Below are 23505 nucleotides of genomic sequence, written 5' to 3' on the forward strand. Positions count from 1 at the left end.
GCTGCTGACTGGCACACTCTCGGCTGCAGGAGTCCGTGCGGAGGGACGCACTCAAACTCGGTGCAGCCACTGCAAGGGCCCGGTGGGGAAGGACCACAGTCTAGGGTTCTTCTCCCATGGAAGTTGAGTGTGTAACACTTACCCAACAGGCTGGTATATGTCTAGGGGAAAAGGAGATCCAGCCACACACCAGTCCCACCTCCCGTACACGCAGGTGCTGTGAGAATCGAGTTAATGCCTCGCGCCCGCCCACAGTATCAAACCCACAACAAATACCGTTATGAAATACACTTTAAAGAGTTTACTAAAATTAAAAGAGTATTAGGCAATACAATATATATGCAAGGGAAAAAAACAAAAAGGCGCCAACTTATCAAAGTTCAGTCGGTTTAGTGCACATCGTTGGAGCTCAAACATCGAACCATTCGACCGCTCGTCGCTTGCCTCCGACCTCCACGTCTTCGCACCTAGGACCACCCCCGGTGGTCTTCCGAGCAGTGCAGCGCACGTCCACCTTCCTCGGCGTCTTCCTCCCGCTCTCCCCACCAAAAGCCCGCGAAAAAACCCCTCCCCCAAGCTCCCAGCCTCACAAGACACAATGACATTCCCCATTGGTTAACAAATGAATACAATTACCGTATCAACAAGTATAAAGCAAAACAACCGCAAGAGAAACACTTATCAGACAAAGAAGCATTCCTACTCTTAACAAACCAAAAAAACCCATTTTGAGTAACATACACAGGACATTGTACAAGTGGTAGTGGGGGAGTATATGTAAATGTGAAATAACACTATGCCACCTGGGTGGCTAAAAGTGTGGAAATGTTGAGAATGTAATGGAAACATTTGTAAAGGACTGAGAGTCACTGAATAGTTTATTGTACGTAATTTTAGTTTTGAACAAAGTATATTTTGGTTAATAAATCGCCAGGCTAGCCCGGGTAGAAGCAGAGGGGTGGCTGGTCACAGCACACCACGGCGAAGATGGGCTGCAGGCCTGGGGACTGACCCAGGACAGTAGGCCCAGGCATGCTGCGGTCAGCAGCCGGCCTGACGGAGGGGTTGTTAATAAATTGCCAGGCTAGCCCGGGCAGAAGGGGAGGAGCGGCTGGCCACAGCACACCGCAGCAAAGATGGGCTGCAGGCCTGGGGACTGACCCAGGACAGTAGGCCCAGGCGTGCTGCGGTCAGCGGCCGGCCTGACAGAGGGGTTGTTAATAAATCGCCAGGCTAGCCCAGTAGAAGCAGAGGGGTGGCTGGCCACAGCACACCACGGCGAAGATGGGCTGCAGGCCTGGGGACTGACCCAGGACAGTAGGCCCAGGCGTGCTGCGGTCAGCGGCCGGCCTGACGGAGGGGTTGTTAATAAATCGCCAGGCTAGCCCGGGCAGAAGGGGAGGGGTGGCTGGTCACAGCATACCACGGTGAAGATGGGCTGCAGGCCTGGGGACTGACCCAGGACAGTAGGCCCAGGCATGCTGCGGTCAGCGGCCGGCCTGACGGAGGGGTTGTTAATAAATCGCCAGGCTAGCCCGGTTGAAGCAGAGGGGTGGCTGGTCACAGCACACCACGGCGAAGATGGGCTGCAGGCCTGGGGACTGACCCAGGACAGTAGGCCCAGGCATGCTGCGGTCAGCGACGGGCCTGACGGAGGGGTTGTTCCCTTGATGGAGAGCGCCTGTGCGTGGCTGTGAGGCTGAGGCACGGGTCTTTGACAGACTGGGGTCAGTGTCGGTGGAATAGGGTATCGCCGGGGGGACGCTTTGCTGGTGCAGCCTTCGTCGCTGTTGTGTCTTTCTCCAGCCAGGTTTTGCTTGGACAGCTCATTGTCTGGAGACTCCCCCCGCGTCCTTACCGCCACCGGAGCGCTAAGCTCTGGGAGGCGTCGCTTTTGGGGGGGGGCCTCAAGAACGCCCCTGAGCCTCTCCGCCACGCCGAGGTGCGGACCCTCGCAGAGGCCACACCAGCAAGGGCCCACTCGGAATCGTGCGATCGTGACGGGACAGCGGGCAGCCATTCACTCCGTCGACTGCAGCCCGGCCCCGGGCACAGTTCAATTAAGCAACGGGTGGGAGTGAGGTCAAGCAGTTAAATTGAATGAACAGTTTAAAAAGAAAACACAGAAATTTCAAACGAAAAGTAGTGAGGTGGTGATCACGAGTTCAATGTCCATTCAGAAATCGGATGGCAGAGGGGAAGAAGCTGTTCCTGAATCGTTGAGTGTGTGTCTTCAGGCTCCTGTACCTCCTCCCTGATGGCAGAGGGAAAGAAGCCGTTCCTGAATCGTTGAGTGTGTGTCTTCAGGCTCCTGTACCTCCTCCCTGATGGCAGAGGGAAAGAAGCCGTTCCTGAATCGCTGAGTGTGTGTCTTCAGGCTCCTGTACCTCCTCCCTCATGGCAGAGGGGAAGAAGCCGTTCCTGAATCGCTGAGTGTGTGTCTTCAGGCTCCTGTACCTCCTCCCTCATGGCAGAGGGGAAGAAGCTGTTCCTGAATCGCTGAGTGTGTGTCTTCAGGCTCCTGTACCTCCTCCCTGATGGCAGAGGGGAAGAAGCTGTTCCTGAATCACAGAGTGTGTGTCTTCAGGCTCCTGTACCTCCTCCCTGATGGCAGAGGGGAAGAAGCTGTTCCTGAATCGTTGAGTGTGTGTCTTCAGGCTCCTGTACCTCCTCCCTGATGGCAGAGGGGAAGAAGCTGTTCTTGAATCGTTGAGTGTGTGTCTTCAGGCTCCTGTACCTCCTCCCCGATGGCAGAGGGGAAGAAGCTGTTCCTGAATCGTTGAGTGTGTGTCTTCAGGCTCCTGTACCTCTTTTACACACCTGTCTCTGTAAATGTCCTGAATAGTGGGAAGTTCACAACTACAGATGTGCTGGGCTGTCCGCACCACTCTCTGCAGAGTCCTGCGATTGAGGGAGGTTCAGTCCCCGTACCAGGCAGTGACGCAGCCAGTCAGGATGCTCTCAGTTGTGCTCCTGTAGAAGGTCCATAGGATTTGGGGATCCATACCAAACCCTCAACCATCTGAGATGAGAGTGGCGCTTTTGTGCATTTTTCACCACACAGTCGGTGTGTACAGACCACGTGAGATCCTCGGGGATGTTTGTGCTGAGGAACTTAAAGCTGCTCACCCTCTCAACCCCAGATCCACTGATGTCAATGGGGGCCAGCCTGTCTCCATTTCCCCTGTAGTCCACAACCAGCTCCTTTGTTTCTGTGATGTTGAGGGAGAGATTGTTTTCCTGACACTGCTGTAGGCTGCCTCAGTCTGCTCCTAGGTGTAGCTTATAATCTACGTTCTGCATCCCAGTTGACTGATATAAAGTTAGGCTTTGAAGGGTCATTAAGAGAGCCCGTCGAGTTTTGAAGCCAGAGGAGACTTGGCCGAAGGCACTGGGAGGGGCCAGGGTGGATTTCACTTCCTCTGCAACGGGGGTCAAGGACAGGGGCGTGGAGCCGCAATATTAGAGGAAGTTCGGGAAGTGCGTTCCCACACCAAGCATGTCGGAATCCGGAACTCCCTCAGCAAGAGGATGTAGACGCTCGAGCATCCCAGCCGGGGGTGGGGTGGGGGGGGGGGGGGGAAGTGGCAAGGGTTGTCTTCAAGGCTGTTTTAACGTATTTCCAGCACACACGTGTACGGGAGGGCAAAGTAATTGTTCATCCAGGTCCGAAACAACACAAAACAAAAAATACAATTAGATAAAGAAGACAGTCATTAAAAACACACACACACACACACACACACACACACACACACACACACACACACACACACACACACACACACACACAGACACACACACACAGACACAGACACACACACACACACACACACACAGACACACACACAGACACACACACACAGACACACACACACACAGACACACACACACAGACACACACACAGACACAGACACACACACACACACACACACACACAGACACAGACACACAGACACACACACACACACACACACTCACTCACAGACACACACACACACAGATACACACACACACTCACATACAGACACACACACACACACAGACACACACACACACACTCACACACACACACACTCACACATACAGACACACAGAGACACATACATTCACTCACACACACATATATATAGACACAGGCACACACTCACTCACACATACAGACACACACACACACACACACACTCACATACACACACACACTCACATACAGACACACACACTCACTCACTCCACACACACACTCTCACACATATACACACACACATTCACTCACACATACAGACACACACACACTCACATACAGACACACACACACTCACTCACACACACACTCACACATACACACACACATTCACTCACACATACACTCACTCACACACACATATATAGACACAGACACACACTCACTCACACATACAGACACACACACACTCACGTACACACACACTCACACATATACACACACACATTCACTCACACATACAGACACACACACACTCACATACAGACACACACACACACACTCACACATATACACACACACATTCACTCACACACACACATACACAGACACACACACATTCACTCACACACACACACACACACTCACACACACTCACTCAGATATACACACACACTCACTCACATATACACACACATACACACAGACACACACACACACATACACACACACACACACTCACACACACTCACTCAGATATACACACACACTCACTCACATATACACACACACATACACACAGACACACACACACACATACACACACACACACTCACACACACTCACTCAGATATACACACACACTCACTCACATATACACACACATATACACACAGACACACACACACACTCACTCACACATACAGAGACAGACAGACACACACACACACTCACTCACATATACACACACATATACACACAGACACACACACACTCACTCACTCACACACACACTCACACATACACACACACATTCACTCACACATACACTCACTCACACACACATATATAGACACAGACACACATTCACTCACACATACAGACACACACACACAGACACACACTTACTCACACATACAGACACACACACACTCACTCACACACACACTCACACATATACACACACATTCATTCACACATACAGACACACACACAGACACATACACACTCACTCACACATACACACACACATTCACTCACACACACACATACACAGACACACACATACACACAGACACACACACACACACTCACTCACATATACACACACACATACACACAGACACACACACACGCTCACTCACACATACAGACAGACAGACACACACATACACACAGACACACACACATTCACTCACACACACACACACACACACTCACACACACTCACTCAGATATACACACACACTCACTCACATATACACACACACATACACACAGACACACACACACACATACACACACACACACTCACACACACTCACTCAGATATACACACACACTCACTCACATATACACACACATATACACACAGACACACACACACACACTCACTCACACATACAGAGACAGACAGACACACACACACACACATTCACTCACACATACAGACACACACACACTCACTCACATATACACATATATACACACACATACACACACTCACACATATACACACACACTCATACAACAAATATACAAGAGAGCTTAGGCCAAAGGGTTTTGGGCCCAAAACGCCCAAAACTTTTTTTTTACTTTTTTGTACTTTTTACCCCCATAGAGACGGATCTCCAGCGTCTGCAGTTTCTCTCTATCTATACCCATCATAATTTTATACACCTCTATCAAATCTCCCCTCATTCTCCTACGCTCCAGGGAATAAAGTCCTAATCTATTCAACCTTCCTCTGTAACTCAGTTTCTCAAGTCCCAGCAACATCCTTGTAAACCTCCTCTGCACTCTTTCAACCTTATTAATATCCTTCCTGTAATTCGGTGACCAAAACTGCACACAATACTCCAAATTCGGCCTCACCAATGTCTTACACAACCTCACCATAACATTCCAACTCTTACACTCAATACTTTGATTTATAAAGGCCAATGTACCAAAAACTCTCTTTACAACCCTATCTACCTGTGACACCACTTTTATGGAATTTTGTACCTGTTCTCCCAGATCCCTCTGTTCTGCTGCACTCCTCAGTGACCTACCATTTACCTTGTATGTTCTACCTTGGTTTTTCCTTCCAAAGTGCAATACCTCACACTTGTCTGTATTAAACTCCATCTGCCATTTCTCAGCCCATTTTTCCAGCTGGTCCAGATCCCTCTGCAAGCTTTGAAAACCTTCCTCACTATCCGCTACACCTCCAATCTCTGTATCATCAGCGAATTTGCTGATCCAATTTACCACATTATCATCCAGATCATTGATACAAGATGAGAAGTAACAGTGGACCCAGCACGGCCTCCACTCGGAGAGAAGTTTTCATATTGTCTGTGAGAGTGACTGAGCCGGGCCCTCCTGCGTCTGTGACAAGTTCGCGGAGTTTATCCGCCGCCTGCCCAGAGTCAGTGCGTGTGCGCTCGCGTGTTTCAGGAAGCAGGCTTGCCACTGTTTCGCTTGTCACCCTTTTGTCCTGCCGGGCGCCCCCCGCGAAGGTCGAGCCACCCCCCCACCCCCTCCTTATCAGCAGCGCCACCTGCCCCGGTGCGATTCCCTGGGAGAGGGGAGGGAGCCCCTGTTCCCAACTCGCTTTCCTCTTCCACGGAGCCAAGAGGAAGTGGCCCCCCCTCCCCCCGGCGCTCGGTGCAGGTCAAAAGAGCGTCAGATTCTTAGCTCGGCCCAGCCCCAGTGACCAATGAACCCCCTGACCGGGTCGCCCTTGGGACCGCGGGGGGGGGGGGGGGGAGGCTCCGGATCTGAATGCCGACGCCCGCGAGCTGGAATTCTGTCACGCCAACCAGTGCGGCACCGTGGCGCCCTAGGTCCGGGGTAGATGCTGGAGAGGTGGGGGGGTCAATGGTTGTAACATACATATATATATGGCGATGAATTTCCTCTGGGTCTGCGCGATTTTAGAACACGGGACACGGAAGAGTACAGCTCAGGAACTGTACAACTTCGGCCCACAGTGTCCTGCCGTACCAATTAACCCAGTGGTCAAGTGGTCACCTGGCAGGACTTTCCCGTCCACACAGTGTCCGTAGCCTTCCACTTCCCGAACGTATCTGCCCCCCGCCGCCACTCCCTGTAGGTAAAAAAAATCACTCTTACCCCTCACACACCCCCTTTGAACCTACTTCCTCCCTCACCTCCAATGCATGCCCTCTGGTGTTAGACACTTCAACAGACACTCCCTGTCCACTCTAGCTGCAGCCTCTCCTAATCTTGTCAGCCTCTATCAGATCTCCTCTCGGTCTCTCCTGCTCCAGCCTCTCGTTCAGTTCCTCGAAGGGGCAGATCCTGAAGTTTCTGCCCTGAGTGATAGGACCGGCCCACAGTCAGCCAATCAGATCTTGTGTTTATGGGAGCTCCAGTGGCTGGGCCTCAGGTATAATTCACAGGAGTAAGACCATTCAGCCCATCGAATCTGGTCCACCATTCCATCATGGCTGACCTACTATCCCTCTCAACCCCACTCTCCTGCCCTCTTCCCATCACCTTTGACCTCCTGTCAAGAGACTATCAAATTCAACTTCAAATATACGCGATGACTTGGCAGCTTTGGCAATAAATTCCACAGATCCACTACTCACTGGCTAAAGACGTTTCTCCTCACCTCTATTCTTAACGGAAGTCCCTGAAATCTGAGGCTAAGTCCTCTAGTCCTAGACTCCCACTACAGGAAACATCCTCTCCACATCCACTATCTGTGTCCTCTGGTCCTAGAAGCCCCCACTACAGGAAACATCCTCTCCACATCCACTCTATCTGTGTCCTCTGGTCCTAGACTCCCCCAGTACAGGAAACATCCTCTCCACATCCACTCTATCTGTGTCCTCTGGTCCTAGACACCCCCACTACAGGAAATATCCTCTCCACATCCACTCTATCTGTGTCCTCTGGTCCTACACTCCCCCACTACAGGAAACATCCTCTCCACATCCACTCTATCTGTGCCCTCTGGTCCTAGACTCCCCCACTACAGAAAACATCCTCTCCACATCCACTCTATCAGTGTCCTCTGGTCCTAGACTCCCCCACTATAGGAAACATCCTCTCGACATCCACTCTATCTGTGTCCTCTGGTCCTAGACTCCCCAACTATAGGAAACATCCTCTCCACATCCACTCTATCTGTGTCCACTGGTCCTAGACTCCCACTACAGGAAACATCCTCTCCACATCCACTCTATCTGTTTCCTCTGGTCCTAGACTCCACCATTATAGGAAACATCCTCTCCTCATCCACTCTATGTGTGTCCTCTGGTCCTAGACTCCCCCACTATAGGAAACATCCTCTCCACATCCACTCTATCCGTGTCCTCTGGTCCCAGACTCCCCCACTATAGGAAACATCTTCTCCACATCCACTCTATCTGTGTCCTCTGGTCCTAGACTCCCCCACTATAGGAAACATCCTCTCCAAATCCACTCTATCTGTGTCCTCTGGTCCTAGACCCCCCCCCCCCCCGCCACTATAGGAAACATCCTCTCAACATACACTCTATCTGTGTCCTCTGGTCTGAGACTCCCCCACTATAGGAAACATCCTCTCCACATCCACTCTAACTGTGTCCTCTGGTCCTAGACTCCCTCACTATAAGAAACATCCTCTCCACATCCACTCTATCCATGTCCACTGGTCCCAGACTCCCCCACTATAGGAAGCATCCTCTCCACATCCAGTCTATCTGTGTCCTCTGGTCCTAGACTCCCCCACACTATAGGAAACATCCTCTCCATATGCACTCTATCTGTGTCCTCTGGTCCTAGACTCCCCCACTACAGGAAACATCCTCTCCACATCCACTCTATCTGTGTCCTCTGGTCCTAGAATCCCCCACTCGAGGAAACATCCTCTCCACATCCACTCTATCTGTGTCCTCTGGTCCTACACTCCCCCACTACAGGAAACATCCTCTCCACATCCACTCTATCTGTGCCCTCTGGTCCTAGACTCCCCAACTATAGGAAACATCCTCTCCACATCCACTCTATCTGTTTCCTCTGGTCCTAGACTCCCACACTATAGGAAACATCCTCTCCACATCCACTCTATCTGTTTCCTCTGGTCCTATACTCCCCCATTATAGGAAACATCCTCTCCTCATCCACTCTATGTGTGTCCTCTGGTCCTAGACTCCCCCACTATAGGAAACATCCTCTCCACATCCACTCTATCCGTGTCCACTGGTCCCAGACTCCCCCACCATAGGAAACATCCTCTCCATATGCACTCTATCTGTGTCCTCTGGTCCTAGACTCCCCCACTACAGGAAACATCCTCTCCACATCCACTCTATCTGTGTCCTCTGGTCCTAGAATCCCCCACTCGAGGAAACATCCTCTCCACATCCACTCTATCTGTGTCCTCTGGTCCTAGACTCCCCCACTATAGGAAACATCCTCTCCACATCCACTCTATCTGTGTCCTCTGGTCCTAGAATCCCCCACTCGAGGAAACATCCTCTCCACATCCACTCTATCTGTGTCCTCTGGTCCTAGACTCCCCCACTACGGGAAACATCCTCTCCACATCCACTCTATCCATGCCCTCTGGTCCTAGACTCTCCCACTATAGGAAACATCCTCTCCACGTCCACTCTATCTGTGCCCTCTGGTCCTAGACTCCCCCACTACAGGAAACATCCTCTCCACATCCACTCTATCTGTGTCCTCTGGACCTAGACTCCCCCACTATAAGAAACATCCTGTCCACATCCACTCTACCTGTGTCCTCTGGTCCTAGATACCCCCACTATAGGAAACATCCTCTCCTCATCCACTCTATCTGTGTCCTCTTGTCCTAGACTCCCCCAACTATAGGAAACATCCTCTCCACATCCATTCTATCTGTGTCCTCTAGTCCCAGACTCCCCCACTATAAGAAACATCTTCCCCACATTCACTCTATCTGTGTCCTCTGGTCCTAGACTCCCCCAGTATAGGAAACATCTTCTCCACATCCACTCTATCTGTGTCCACTGGTCCCAGACTCCCCCACTATAGGAAACATCCTCTCCATATGCACTCTATCTGTGTCCTCTGGTCCTAGACTCCCCACTATAGGAAACATCCTCTCCACATCCACTCTTTCTGTGTCCTCTGGTCCTAGACTCCTCCACTATAGGAAACATCCTCTCCTCATCCACTCTATCTGTGTCCTCTAGTCCTACACTCCCCCACTATAGGAAACATCCTCTCCACATCCAGTCTATCTGTGTCCTCTGGTCCTAGACTCCCCCACACTATAGGAAACATCCTCTCCATATGCACTCTATCTGTGTCCTCTGGTCCTAGACTCCCCCACTATAGGAATCATCCTCTCCACATCCACTCTATCTGTGTCCTCTGGTCCTAGACTCCCCCACTACAGGAAACATCCTCTCCACATCCACTCTATCTGTGTCCTCTGGTCCTAGAATCCCCCACTACAGGAAACATCCTCTCCACATCCACTCTATCTGTGTCCTCTGGTCCTAGACTCCCCCACGATAGGAAACATCCTCCCCACATCCACTCTATCTGTGTCCTCTGGTCCTAGACTCCCCCACGATAGGAAACATCCTCTCCACATCCACTCTATCTGTGTCCTCTGGTCCTAGACTCCCCCACTACAGGAAACATCCTCTCCACATCCACTCTATCTGTGTCCTCTGGTCCTAGACTCCCCCACGATAGGAAACATCCTCTCCACATCCACTCTATCTGTGCCCTCTGGTCCTAGACTCCCCCACTATAGGAAACATCCTCTCCACATCCACACTATCAGTGCCCTCTGATCCTAGACTCCCCCACTACAGCAAACATCCTCTCCACATCCACTCTGTCTATGTCCTCTGGTCCTAGAATCCCCCACTATAGGAAACATCCTCTCCACATCCACTCTATCAGTGTCCTCTGGTCCTAGACTCCCCCACTACGGGAAACATCCTCTCCACATCCACTCTATCTGGTCCTCTGGTCCTAGACTCCCCCACTGCAGGAAACATCTTCTCGACATCCACTCTATCTGTGTCCTCTGGTCCTAGACTCCCCCACTATAGGAAACATCCTCTCCACATCCACTCTATCTGTGCCCTCTGGTCCTAGACTCCTATATAGGAAGTTTCCTATAGTAGGGGAGTCTGCACCCTCTCTAATCCAGTTGGCATCCTGGTGAATCTCCTCTGCACCCTCTCTAATCCAGGCAGCATTCTGGTGAAACTCCTCTGCACCCTCTCTAATCCAGGCAGTATCCTGGTGAATTTCCTCTGCACCCTCTCTAATCCAGCCAGCATCCTGGTGAATGTCCTCTGCACCCTTTCTAATCCAGGCAGCATCCTGCTGATTCCCCTCTGCACCCTCTCTAATCCAGACAGCATCCTGGTGAATCTCCTCTGCACCCTCTCTAATCCAGGCAGCATCCTGGTGAATCTCCTCTGCTCCCTCTCTAACCTAGGCAGCATCCTGGTGAATCCTGGAAGGAGGTACAGGAGCCTCAGGTCCCACACCACCAGGTTCAGGAACAGTTATTACCCCTCAACCATCAGGAAGGAGGTACAGGAGCCTCATGTCCCACACCACCAGGTTCAGGTACAGTTATTACCCCTCAACCATCAGGAAGGAGGTACAGGAGCCTCAGACCCCACACCACCAGGTTCAGGAGCAGTTATTACCCCTCAACCATCAGGAAGGAGGTACAGGAGCCTCAGGTTCCACACCACCAGGTTCAGGAACAGTTATTACCCCTCAACCATCAGGAAGGAGGTACAGGAGCCTCAGACCCCACACCACCAGGTTCAGGAGCAGTTATTACCCCTCAGCCATCAGGAAGGAGGGGCAGGAGCCTCAGGACCCACACCACCAGGTTCAGGAACAGTTATTACCCCTCAACCATCAGGAAGGAGGTACAGGAGCCTCAGACCCCACACCACCAGGTTCAGGAACAGTTATTACCCCTCAACCATCAGGCTCCTAAACCAGTGTGGATAACCTCACTCACTTCAACACTGAAGTGATTCCACAACCTTTGGACTCACTTTCAAGGACTCTTCATCTCATGTTCTCGATATTTATGGCTTATTTATCTATAATTTTTGTTTTTTTTCTTTAATTTTGCATTTGCACAGCTGCGCGCTGTTTGTTTGTCCGTCTCCGTTGTGCGCAGTTTTTTGTTTGATTCTGCTGTGTTTCTTCCTATTGACTGTGAATGCCCACAAGAAAATGAACTCCTGGGTTGTTCACCTCCACGTATACGTACTTTGATAACAAATTTCACTTTGTACTTTGAACTTCAAAGCGTAACTGAACACCCGACTCAACTTTCTGCCCCTGAGAAAACCCCTGCCCTTTGAACCTTAAAAGACAACAACTAACTCTGAGCCACAGACTTGATGCAGGCCACTGTCTCTGCCAGGCGTAGCGGCAGGGTAGTGTAGTGGTCAGCACAACACTTTAGCGTACAGGCGGCGCAGGTTCAGTTCCCGCCGCTGCCTGTTATGAGTCTGTACATTCTGCCCAGCACTGTGTTCTGATCTCCTTACTTGAGGAAGGATAGACTGGCTTTGGACGCTGTGCACTGGAGGGGGTTGATTCCAGAGATGAGGGGGGTCAGACTATGAGGAGAAATTGATTCGCCTGGGACTGTACTCGCTGGATTTCGGAAGAATGAGAGGAGATCTTTTGGAAACAATATAAAATTATGAAAGGGGTGGATAAGATAGAGGCAGGAAGGTTGTTTCCACTGGTAGGTGAGACTAGAACTCGGGGAATAACGTACACGACGCTGGAAGAACTCAGCAGGTCAGGCAGCATCCGTGAGAAAAGAGTAGCCAACGTTTCGGGCCGAGACCCTTCACCCGGAATGGTGGGGGGGGAAGAGAGGGCCGAAGCCCAGTAATTGAGACAGGGGAGGGGGGAGGGCCTAGAGGCACCAGGTGGAGAACCAATCAGAGGAAAGATAAAGAGGGGAGGGGGAGGGGATAAGCATGAAGGAACTGTAGAGATAAAGAAGCAGAAAGTTGAAAGGGGAGAGAGGCAGAGAGGGACCTGGGATAGGGGAAGGGGGAGGGGGAGGGAATTACCGGAAGTTGGAGAATTCAATGTTCATTTCACCAGGCTGGAGACTACCCAGATGGTATATGAGGTGTTGCTCCTCCAACCTGAGTTTGGCCTCATCATGGCAGTAGAGGAGGCCAATGTTTGGACATACCTAGATGGGAATGAGAGGCAGAGTTGAAGTGGGTGGCAACTGGGAGGTCCCGTCTGTTGTGACGGACGGAGTGGAGGTGCTCCTACGGGGCACCCTAGGGGACGCAGCCTCAAGATTCGGGGGAGTAGATTTAGGACGGAGATGAGGAGGAACTGCTTTTCCCAGAGGGTGGTGAGTCTGTGGAATTCCCTGCCCAGTGAAGCAGTGGAGGCTGCCTCAGTAAATATATTTAAAACAAGATTGGATAGATTTTTGCATAGTAGGGGAACTAAATCAAGTCAAGTTTATTGTCATTTTGACCATAAACTGTTGGTACAGTACTCAGTAAAAACAGAACATCGTTCCTCCAGGACCCTGGTGCTACATGAAACAACACAAAACTACACTGGACTATGTGAGACAACTCAAGGCTACACTGGACTACATAAAACAACATAAAAACTGCACTAGGCTACAGACCTGCACAGGACCACATAAAGTGCACAAAGCAGTGCAGGGCAGTACAATAATTAATAAACAAGACAATAGGCACAGTAGAGGACAAATTACAATATAATAATAAATGATCTAGATGTCAGTCTAGGCTCTGGGTATTGAGGAGTCTGGTGGCTTGGGGAAGAAACTGTTGCACAGTCCGGTCGTGAGAGCCCGAATGCTTCGATACCTTTTCCCAGACGGCAGGAGGGAGAAGAGATTGTCTGAGGGGTGTGTGGGGTCCTTCATAATGCTGTTTGCTTTGCGGATGCAGCGTGTGGTGTAAACGTCCGTGATGGCTGGAAGAGAGACCTTGATGATCTTCTCAGCTGACCTCACTATCCGCTGCAGGGTCTTGCGATCCGAGACGGTGCAGTTCCCAAACCAGGCAGTGACGGGGAAAAAGCGGGGAGGTGTTGCTGAGTCCATGGTCAGATCAGCCATGATCGTATTGAATGGCGGGCAGGCTCGATGGGCCGGATGGCCGACTCCTGCTCCTGTTTCATATGCTCTGACGAGGGTTTCCACCAGGTGCTCTGGTTTCCTCCCACAGTCCAAAGACATACCCGTTGGTAGGCTGGGGTTAACTCAGAGAGATTGCTGGGCACTACAGCTTGAAGGGCCAGAAAGGCCTCTGTAATTCAATCAGTCAATACAGAAGCGAGTCAATCCCACGGAATGAATGGCTGGCGTTGCCGTTATTAAGTTTATCATTTAATAAGTTAAGAACCATTTACTCGTCAGCAACTCCGTCAAACAAGCAGGTACTTTTGAAAGTGATCCCTGGCTTTCGGTTGCCTTGGTGACCAGCTTTGAACCGCGATCTGCGGGTTGAGTCGGTGAGGGTCCGAACGCGCTTGGACTCTCGGGCCCCCTTTAAGAAAAGTTTGCGCTGGAATTGGACGGGAGTCTAGTGGAGTTTCTCAAGAAAGTTTCTGGGAATGGAAGGGTTAACGTACGAGGAGCATTTTGATGGCTCAGGGCCGAAGATTAGAAGAATGGGGGAAGATCTAATTGATCTATTGAATATTGAAAGGCTTAGATCAAGTGGACCATGGAGAGGATGATTCTGAGAGTGGGAGAGTCGAGGGCAGGGGATCCCGAACTTCTTTTTTTCATGCCATTAACCGAGGGGCAAAGAATAGAGGTAATGAAGCTCCTGGATAGGTGCATGGAGCTTAGAAAAATTGAGGGCTTTGGGTTACCCTAGGTAACCTCTAAAGTAAGTACATGTTCAGCACAGCTTTGTGTATTGTGCTGTAGGTTTTCTATGATTCTAAGTTTGTGGACAAAACGAAGATTGGAGGAGTTGTGTATGGAGCTGTAGGTTGTCGAAGGTTACAAGAGGATATAGACGGGCTGCAGAGTTGGGCAGAAAAATGGAAGGACAAACCAGAAGACTAAGTACAGTTACTTAAGAGTGTGGATGAACAAAAGGACCTTGAGATTCAAATCCACACATCCCTCAAGGTCGCTGCGCAGGTTGATAGGGTAGTTAAGAAGTCCTATGGGATGCTAGGCTTCATTAACAGGGGGATTGAGTTCAAGAGTAGAGAGGTCATGTTGCAACTCTACAAATCTCTGGTGAGACCGCACTTAGAGTATTGTGTTCAGTTCTGGTCACCTCATTACAGGAAGGATGTGGAAGCTATGGAGAGGGTGCAGAGAAGATTTACCAGGATGTTGCCTGGTTTGGAGAACAAGTCATATGAAGCAAGGTTAGCAGAGCTGGGACGTTTCTCTTTGGGGCGTAGAAGAATGAGAGGGGACTTGATAGAGGTCTACAAGATTATGAGAGGCATAGATAGGATGGATAGTCAGTACCTGTTTCCCAGGGCACCAATAGCAAACACCAGAGGGCATATGTACAAAATTAAGGGAGGGAAGTTTAGGGGAGACATCAGGGGTAAGTTTTTTTACACAGAGGGTTGTGAGTGCCTGGAATGACTTGCCAGGGATGGTAGTGGAGGCTAAAACATTAGGGGTATTTAAGAGCCTCTTGGACAGGCACATGGATGAAAGAAAAATGGAGGGCTATGGGGTAGTGTGGGTTTAGTACTTTTTTTTAAGGATTATATAGGTCAGCACAACACGGAGGGCTGAAGGGCCTGTACTGTGCTGTAGTGTTCTATGGTTCTATGTTTCTATAAATTCCATAAATTCATCACCCCTCTGGCTGAAGAAATTCGTCCTCATCCCTTTACAACAGAGATGAGGAGGAATTTCTTTAGCCAGTTTGCGGCGAATCTGTGGAATTCATTGCCACAGACGGCTGTGGAGGCCGAGTCACTGAGTGTATTTAAAGCGCAGGTGATTAGTCAGGGTGCCAAAGGTTATGGGGAGCAGAGATTAGAATGGGGGTTGAGACGGGTAATAAATCAGCCCCGCTGGAGTGGAGAGCTCCCAATTCCGCTCCTATGCCTTACGGTCAAACGATTTGGTGGCGTTTGTGTCGAAGCCATTTCAGCTGGTCACCTGAAACAAGGAGCTTTCTCTGGTTTGCAAACCTCCTTAATGGGAGCAGAGCGAGGATTTATTTGGCCTGCTGGCCGAGCCTGGGGAGTTCAGGAAGCGTGGGAATCGGAGCCGGCCTTTTTACAAGTAACCAGTGAGGTCCCCGCAGGAGGATTTCACGTCCAGTTCTATTCCCAGCACCACACTTTGGCCAGGAGCCCAAGCACTGGGGGAGAGGGCAGAGGCAATTTCCGGGTACGGTGTCAGGTCCACGAGGAGGAGACCATAAGACCATAAGATATAGGAACAGAAGTAGGCCATTCAGCCCATTGAGTCTGTTCCACCATTCGATTGCGGGCTGATCCAATTCTTCCAGTCATCCCCACTCCTCCGCTTTCACCCCGTACCCTTTGATGCCCTGGCTGATCAAGAAACTACCTGTCTGTCGTTACATGGCCTCCACAAATTCCACAGATTCAGCACCCTCTAACTGAAGTGATTTCTCCGCCCCTCAGTTCTAAATGGACGTCCTTCAATCCTGAAGTCGTGCGCCCTTGTCCTAGAATCCCCTACTGTGAGAAATAACTTTGCTGTATCTAATCCATTCAGACCTTTTGGACAGAGGCAGAGCCGAGTTAATCGGGCCCTCGTGCGGTATTTTTGCTCTTGTAAAGCTTCAATTCATTGAGGACATGGCTGATCTCTAACTTCAGAACCATTTTCCTGCACTGAGCATATATCACCGGAGCAAGAAGCCAGCCTATTAGATATCTCCTGATTTTCTACCATTCCTTTCCCTGTACCTAATGAGACTCGTAATTCGATGGGCCCCTGGTACTGTCTGGACTAGCGATGCAAATAATCTGTCATTATTTGCTATCAAGACCCCTCATAATATAAGAAATATTAATGAACTCTCTGTACTTGCTCCAGGACAAGTTGTTCCATTATCATTAGGCCCCGTGATAATGGCGTTGACACAGCCCAGTCTCTGTCCCACTAGCCTGAGGCCTGGTGTTTCTTCTCTGGCCTTTGGTATCAGGTCTTGTGTTCCCTCGGCCTGACCCCAAATTCTCCCTCATGCACCCTCACCCTCACCCTGTCCTCCCCACACACCCTCAACACCAACATCACCTTCACCCTTCTCCCTCTCCCTAACCCTCATCCTTTTCCTCCCCTCCCCTCTCCCTCACTCTCTCGACATCTCCTTTTCCCTCATCTTCAACCTCACCCTCTCCCTCAGCCTCACACTCACCCTCACCCACTCCCTCTCGCTCACCTTCACCCTTTCCCTCACCCTCAATCACCTCAACACTGCCTTCACCCTCACCCTCTCCTTCATCCTCACACCCTCCCTCACCATCGCAATCACCCTATCCATCTCCCTCTCACCCTCAACACTACCATCACCCTCAAACACATGCTTTTCTTCACCTTTGACCTCACTGCCACACACTACCATCACCCATAATTTTTTCATCCTCACACCCTGTCACCCTCAACCTCTCCCTCACAATAATCCTATCGCTCTCCCTCACCTTCACCCTCACCCTCAAGCTTGCCTGTTTCCTCACCCTCAAGCTCAACCTCTACCTAACCCTCAACACCACATCTCTCTTCCACATTGCCTCAACGTTCCTGTCTCTCCCCCACCTCTTTCCATTTCTCCAGAACGCTCCTAATCTCCCCATCTTTCTCCCCACCTCTTCTCTAACGCTCCCCCCGTTCCCAACTCACCAAGTCTCCTCATCTATCATCTCACCCCATTGCTCCCCATCTCTCCCCATCTGCCCACCATCTTGAATCTCTCTCCATCTCCATCTCTCTTCCACATTTCCCTCTCTCCTCCACCTCTCCATCACTCCACAACTCTCCACATCTCTCCCCATCTCTCCAACATCTCTCCACATCTCTCCTCATCTCTCCAACATCTCTCCACATCTCTCGTCATCTCTCCAACATCTCCCCACGTCTCTCCAACATCTCTCCACATCTTGCCACATCTTTCCTCCATCTCTCTCCTGCTCTTCCCATCTCTTCCCATCTCTGTTCCACCTCTACCCATGGTAAAAGTAGTCCATTTCTTCCCATCTCTCCTGCTCATCTCCCCTTTTTCCGGTCCTCACTCCTGAAGCGAAGCCACACGCGAAGGCCAGGAACTGGACTCGGTCTCCAGAGGCTATTTGAGACACACACCATTGGGAGCATTGAATAGGTAGTGGGAGCTTGTCCCATTACACCTCCCCGGCTATAACAACCTTAAGGACCTATATGTCACCTTACACAACCCTGAGGTTAATTGTCCTGTTAGAAAACCCAATAAATTTATAATACAAAAATAACCATCATAGAATCAATGAAAGACCGCACCAGCTTGGGCGTTCAACCTGCGTGCAAAAGACACTAACCGTGCAAATACTCAGAGAAAGGAATAATAAGCAAATAAACAAACAATAAATATCAAGAACATGAGGTGAAGAATGTGAGCCCATAGAATGTGGGCACATTTCAATGATGGAGCAGTAGAAATGGAGCAGGAAATATACACGCCTCTTAGCCCACAATACCGAGCCAACTTTTTAACCAACTCTGAGGTCAATCTAACCCTTCCCTCCCACATAGCCCTCCATTTCTCTATGTGCCTACCTAAGAGTTTCCTGAATATCCCTAGAAAAGAAAGCCCAGCAGCATCTCTACTTTCTGCGAATGCTGAGGAAAGTCCATCTCCCACCCCCCCCCCCCCATCCTCATCACATTCTACAGGGGTTGTATTGAGAGCGTCCCGAGCAGCTGCATCACTGCCTGGTTCGGAAATTGCACCGTCTCGGATCGCAAGACCCTGCAGCGGATAGTGAGGTCAGCTGAGAAGATCATCGGGGTCTCTGTTCCCACCATCACGGACATTTACACCACACGCTGCATCCGCAAAGCGAACAGCATAATGAAGGACCCCACACACCCCTCATACAAACTCTTCTCCCTCCTGCCGTCTGGGAAAAGGCTCCGAAGCATTCGGGCTCTCACGACCAGACTGTGTAACAGTTTCTTCCCCCAAGCTATCAGTCTCCTCAATACCCAGAGCCTGGACCGACACCTTACTGCCCTATTGTCCTGTTTATTATTTATTGTAATCCCTCCACTGTTTCAGTGAACTTTATGAAGTCCTGGGTAGGTTTGTAGTCCAGAGTAGCTTTCTCTGTGTTTTTTTTTTATTACGTCTTGTTTTTGTGCTGTGTCATGTAACACCATGGTCCTGAAAAACGTTGTCTCATTTTTACCAGCAGTTATGGTCGAAATGACAATAAAAGTGACTTGACTTGACTTTACCATCGCCCAGATAAGTTAGGAGCGGGTGTAGATGGAGTAGATGCAGGCGGGGGTTTTTCCTCACCGAGATTAGTTGGGACTAGAGCTACAGGTCATGGGTTGAGGGTGAAAGGTTGGAATATTTAAGGGGAAAACGAGGAGGAAGTTCTTCAGTCAGCGGGTGAAGTCAGCTGCCCGCGAAAGGGCTGGACGCGGGTCCGATTGCAAGTTTGGGCAACTGTACCTGAACGTAGCTTACGGTGGCGTGCACATGCTTTAATAATAAATTTTATTAGATTTTTTTTAACCTGGATGTGAAGGGTTTGGGGAGCTATGCTCCAGGTGCAGGGCGATGGGATGAGGCAGATGAATGGCTCGGCACAGACTAGATGGGAAGAAGGGCCTGACTCTGTGCTGCAGTGTGCTGTGAGTCTATGATGCTCCAGGTAATGGATCAATTGCACCAGGTTGCATTGGGGTAGCTGGGACAGTCAGAGGTCATCTGAACAGCTTTCAATGCCCCCCCACCCCTCGTCTCCATAAGATATAGGAGCAAAATTAGGCCATTTGGCAGATCCACTTTCCCTCTCAGTCCCAGCCCCCTGCCTCCTCCCCATATCCCTTCATGCCCTGACCGATCAAGAATCTCTCAACCTCAAATATGTAATGACTTGGTCTCCACTGCCACCTGTGGCAGAAAATTCCACAGGTTCACCACACTCTGGCTAAAGGAGATCCCCCACATCTCCGTCATAAAGGGACGTCCTTCGGTTCTGAGGCAGTGTCCTCTGGTCCCAGACTCCCCCACTATAGGAAACATCCTCTCCACATTCACTCTATCTGTGTCCTCTGGTCCTAGACTCCCCCACTATAGGAAACATCCTCTCCACATCCACTCTATCTGTGTCCTCTGGTCCCAGACTCCCCACTACAGGAAACATCCTCTCCACATCCACTCTAACTGTGCCTTCTGGTCCTAGACTCCCCCACTATAGGAAACATCCTCTCCACATCCACTCTATCTGTGTCCTCTGGTCCGAGACTCCCCCACTATAGGAAGCATCCTCTCCACATCCACTCTATCTGTGTCCTCTGGTCCTAGACTCCCCCACTATAGGAAACATCCTCTCCACATCCAATCTATCTGTGTCCTCTGGTCCCAGACTCCCCCACTATAGGAAACATCCTCTCCACATCCACTCTATCTGTATCCTCTGGTCCCAGACTCCCCCACTATAGGAAACATCCTCTCCACATCCACTCTATCTGTGTCCTCTGGTCTGAGACTTCCCCACTATAGGAAACATCCTCTCCACATCCAATCTATCTGTGTCCTCTGATCCTAGACTACCCCACTATAGGAAACATCCTCTCCACATCCACTCTATCTGTGTCCTCTGGTCCTAGACTCCCCCACTATAGGAAACATCCTCTCCACATCCACTCTATCTGTGTCCACTGGTCCTACACTCCCTCACTATAGGAAACATCCTCTCCACATCCACTCTATCTGTGTCCTCTGATCCTAGACTCCCCCAGCATAGGAAACATCCTCTCCACATCCACGCTATCTGTGTCCTCCGGTCCTAGACTCCCTCACTATAGGAAACATCCTCTCCACATCCACTCTATCTGTGTCCTCTGGTCATAGACTGCCCCACTATAGGAAACATCCTCTCCACATCCACTCTATCTGTGTCCACTGGTCCTAGACTCCCTCACTATAGGAAACATCCTCTCCACATCCAATCTATCTGTGTCCTCTGGTCATAGACTCCCCCACTATAGGAAACATCATCTCCCCATCCACTCTATCTGTGTACTCTGATCCTAGACTCCCCCACTATAGGAAACATCCTCTCCACATCCACTCTATCTGTGTCCTCTGGTCATAGACTCCCCCACTATAGGAAACATCCTCTCCCCATCCACTCTATCTGTGTACTCTGATCCTAGACTCCCTCACTATAGGAAACATCCTCTCCACATCCACTCTATCTGTGTCCTCTGGTCATAGACTGCCCCACTATAGGAAACATCCTCTCCACATCCACTCTATCTGTATCCACTGGTCCTAGACTCCCTCACTATAGGAAACATCCACTCCACAGCCACTCTATCTGTGTCCTCTGGTCATAGACTCCCCCACTATAGGAAACATCCTCTCCCCATCCACTCTATCTGTGTACTCTGATCCTAGACTCCCCCACTATAGGAAACATCCTCTCCACATCCACTCTATCTGTGTCCTCTGGTCCTAGACTCCCTCACTATAAGAAACATCCTCTCCACATCCACTCTATCTGTGTCCTCTGGTCCTAGACTCCCCCACTATAGGAAACATCCTCTCCACATCCACTCTATCTGTGTCCTCTGGTCCTAGACTCCCCCACTATAGGAAACATCCTCTCCACATCCACTCTATCTGTGTCCTCTGGTCCGAGACTCCCCCACTATAGGAAGCATCCTCTCCACATCCACTCTATCTGTGTCCTCTGGTCCTAGACTCCCCCACTATAGGAAACATCCTCTCCACATCCAATCTATCTGTGTCCTCTGGTCCCAGACTCCCCCACTATAGGAAACATCCTCTCCACATCCACTCTATCTGTGTCCTCTGGTCCCAGACTCCCCCACTATAGGAAACATCCTCTCCACATCCACTCTATCTGTGTCCTCTGGTCTGAGACTTCCCCACTATAGGAAACATCCTCTCCACATCCAATCTATCTGTGTCCTCTGATCCTAGACTACCCCACTATAGGAAACATCCTCTCCACATCCACTCTATCTGTGTCCTCTGGTCCTAGACTCCCCCACTATAGGAAACATCCTCTCCACATCCACTCTATCTGTGTCCACTGGTCCTACACTCCCTCACTATAGGAAACATCCTCTCCACATCCACTCTATCTGTGTCCTCTGATCCTAGACTCCCCCAGCATAGGAAACATCCTCTCCACATCCACGCTATCTGTGTCCTCCGGTCCTAGACTCCCTCACTATAGGAAACATCCTCTCCACATCCACTCTATCTGTGTCCTCTGGTCATAGACTGCCCCACTATAGGAAACATCCTCTCCACATCCACTCTATCTGTGTCCACTGGTCCTAGACTCCCTCACTATAGGAAACATCCTCTCCACATCCAATCTATCTGTGTCCTCTGGTCATAGACTCCCCCACTATAGGAAACATCCTCTCCCCATCCACTCTATCTGTGTACTCTGATCCTAGACTCCCCCACTATAGGAAACATCCTCTCCACATCCACTCTATCTGTGTCCTCTGGTCATAGACTCCCCCACTATAGGAAACATCCTCTCCCCATCCACTCTATCTGTGTACTCTGATCCTAGACTCCCTCACTATAGAAAACATCCTCTCCACATCCACTCTATCTGTGTCCTCTGGTCATAGACTGCCCCACTATAGGAAACATCCTCTCCACATCCACTCTATCTCTGTCCACTGGTCCTAGACTCCCTCACTATAGGAAACATCCACTCCACAGCCACTCTATCTGTGTCCTCTGGTCATAGACTCCCCCACTATAGGAAACATCCTCTCCCCATCCACTCTATCTGTGTACTCTGATCCTAGACTCCCCCACTATAGGAAACATCCTCTCCACATCCACTCTATCTGTGTCCTCTGGTCCTAGACTCCCTCACTATAAGAAACATCCTCTCCACATCCACTCTATCTGTGTCCTCTGGTCCTAGACTCCCCCACTATAGGAAACATCCTCTCCACATCCACTCTATCTGTGTCCTCTGGTCCTAGACTCCCCCACTATAGGAAACATCCTCTCCACATCCACTCTATCTGTGTCCTCTGGTCCAAGACTCCCCCACTATAGGAAACATCCTCTCCACATCCACT

General features: G+C 50.3%; 1 protein-coding gene across 1 annotated transcript; it reads right to left on the minus strand.

The window, feature by feature from the left end:
• Positions 1-262: 262 nt before the first annotated feature.
• Positions 263-13398, minus strand: LOC132386112 (uncharacterized). The gene is made up of 2 exons (XM_059958408.1): positions 13259-13398; positions 263-3606 (listed from the first exon to the last, which is right to left on the minus strand). The coding sequence occupies exon 2, from the start codon at positions 2018-2020 to the stop codon at positions 1382-1384; it is 639 nt and encodes a 212-aa protein (XP_059814391.1). The 5' UTR covers positions 2021-3606; positions 13259-13398; the 3' UTR covers positions 263-1381.
• Positions 13399-23505: the final 10107 nt, after the last annotated feature.

The sequence above is a fragment of the Hypanus sabinus genome, unplaced genomic scaffold (genome assembly GCF_030144855.1).
Source record: "Hypanus sabinus isolate sHypSab1 unplaced genomic scaffold, sHypSab1.hap1 scaffold_1000, whole genome shotgun sequence".
NCBI lineage: Eukaryota > Metazoa > Chordata > Chondrichthyes > Myliobatiformes > Dasyatidae > Hypanus > Hypanus sabinus.

What these genes read in the sequence shown, in the direction of transcription:
- LOC132386112 (XM_059958408.1), bottom strand. Translation starts at nt 2,020, where the DNA reads ATGGCTGCCCGCTGTCCCGTCACGATCGCACGATTCCGAGTGGGCCCT.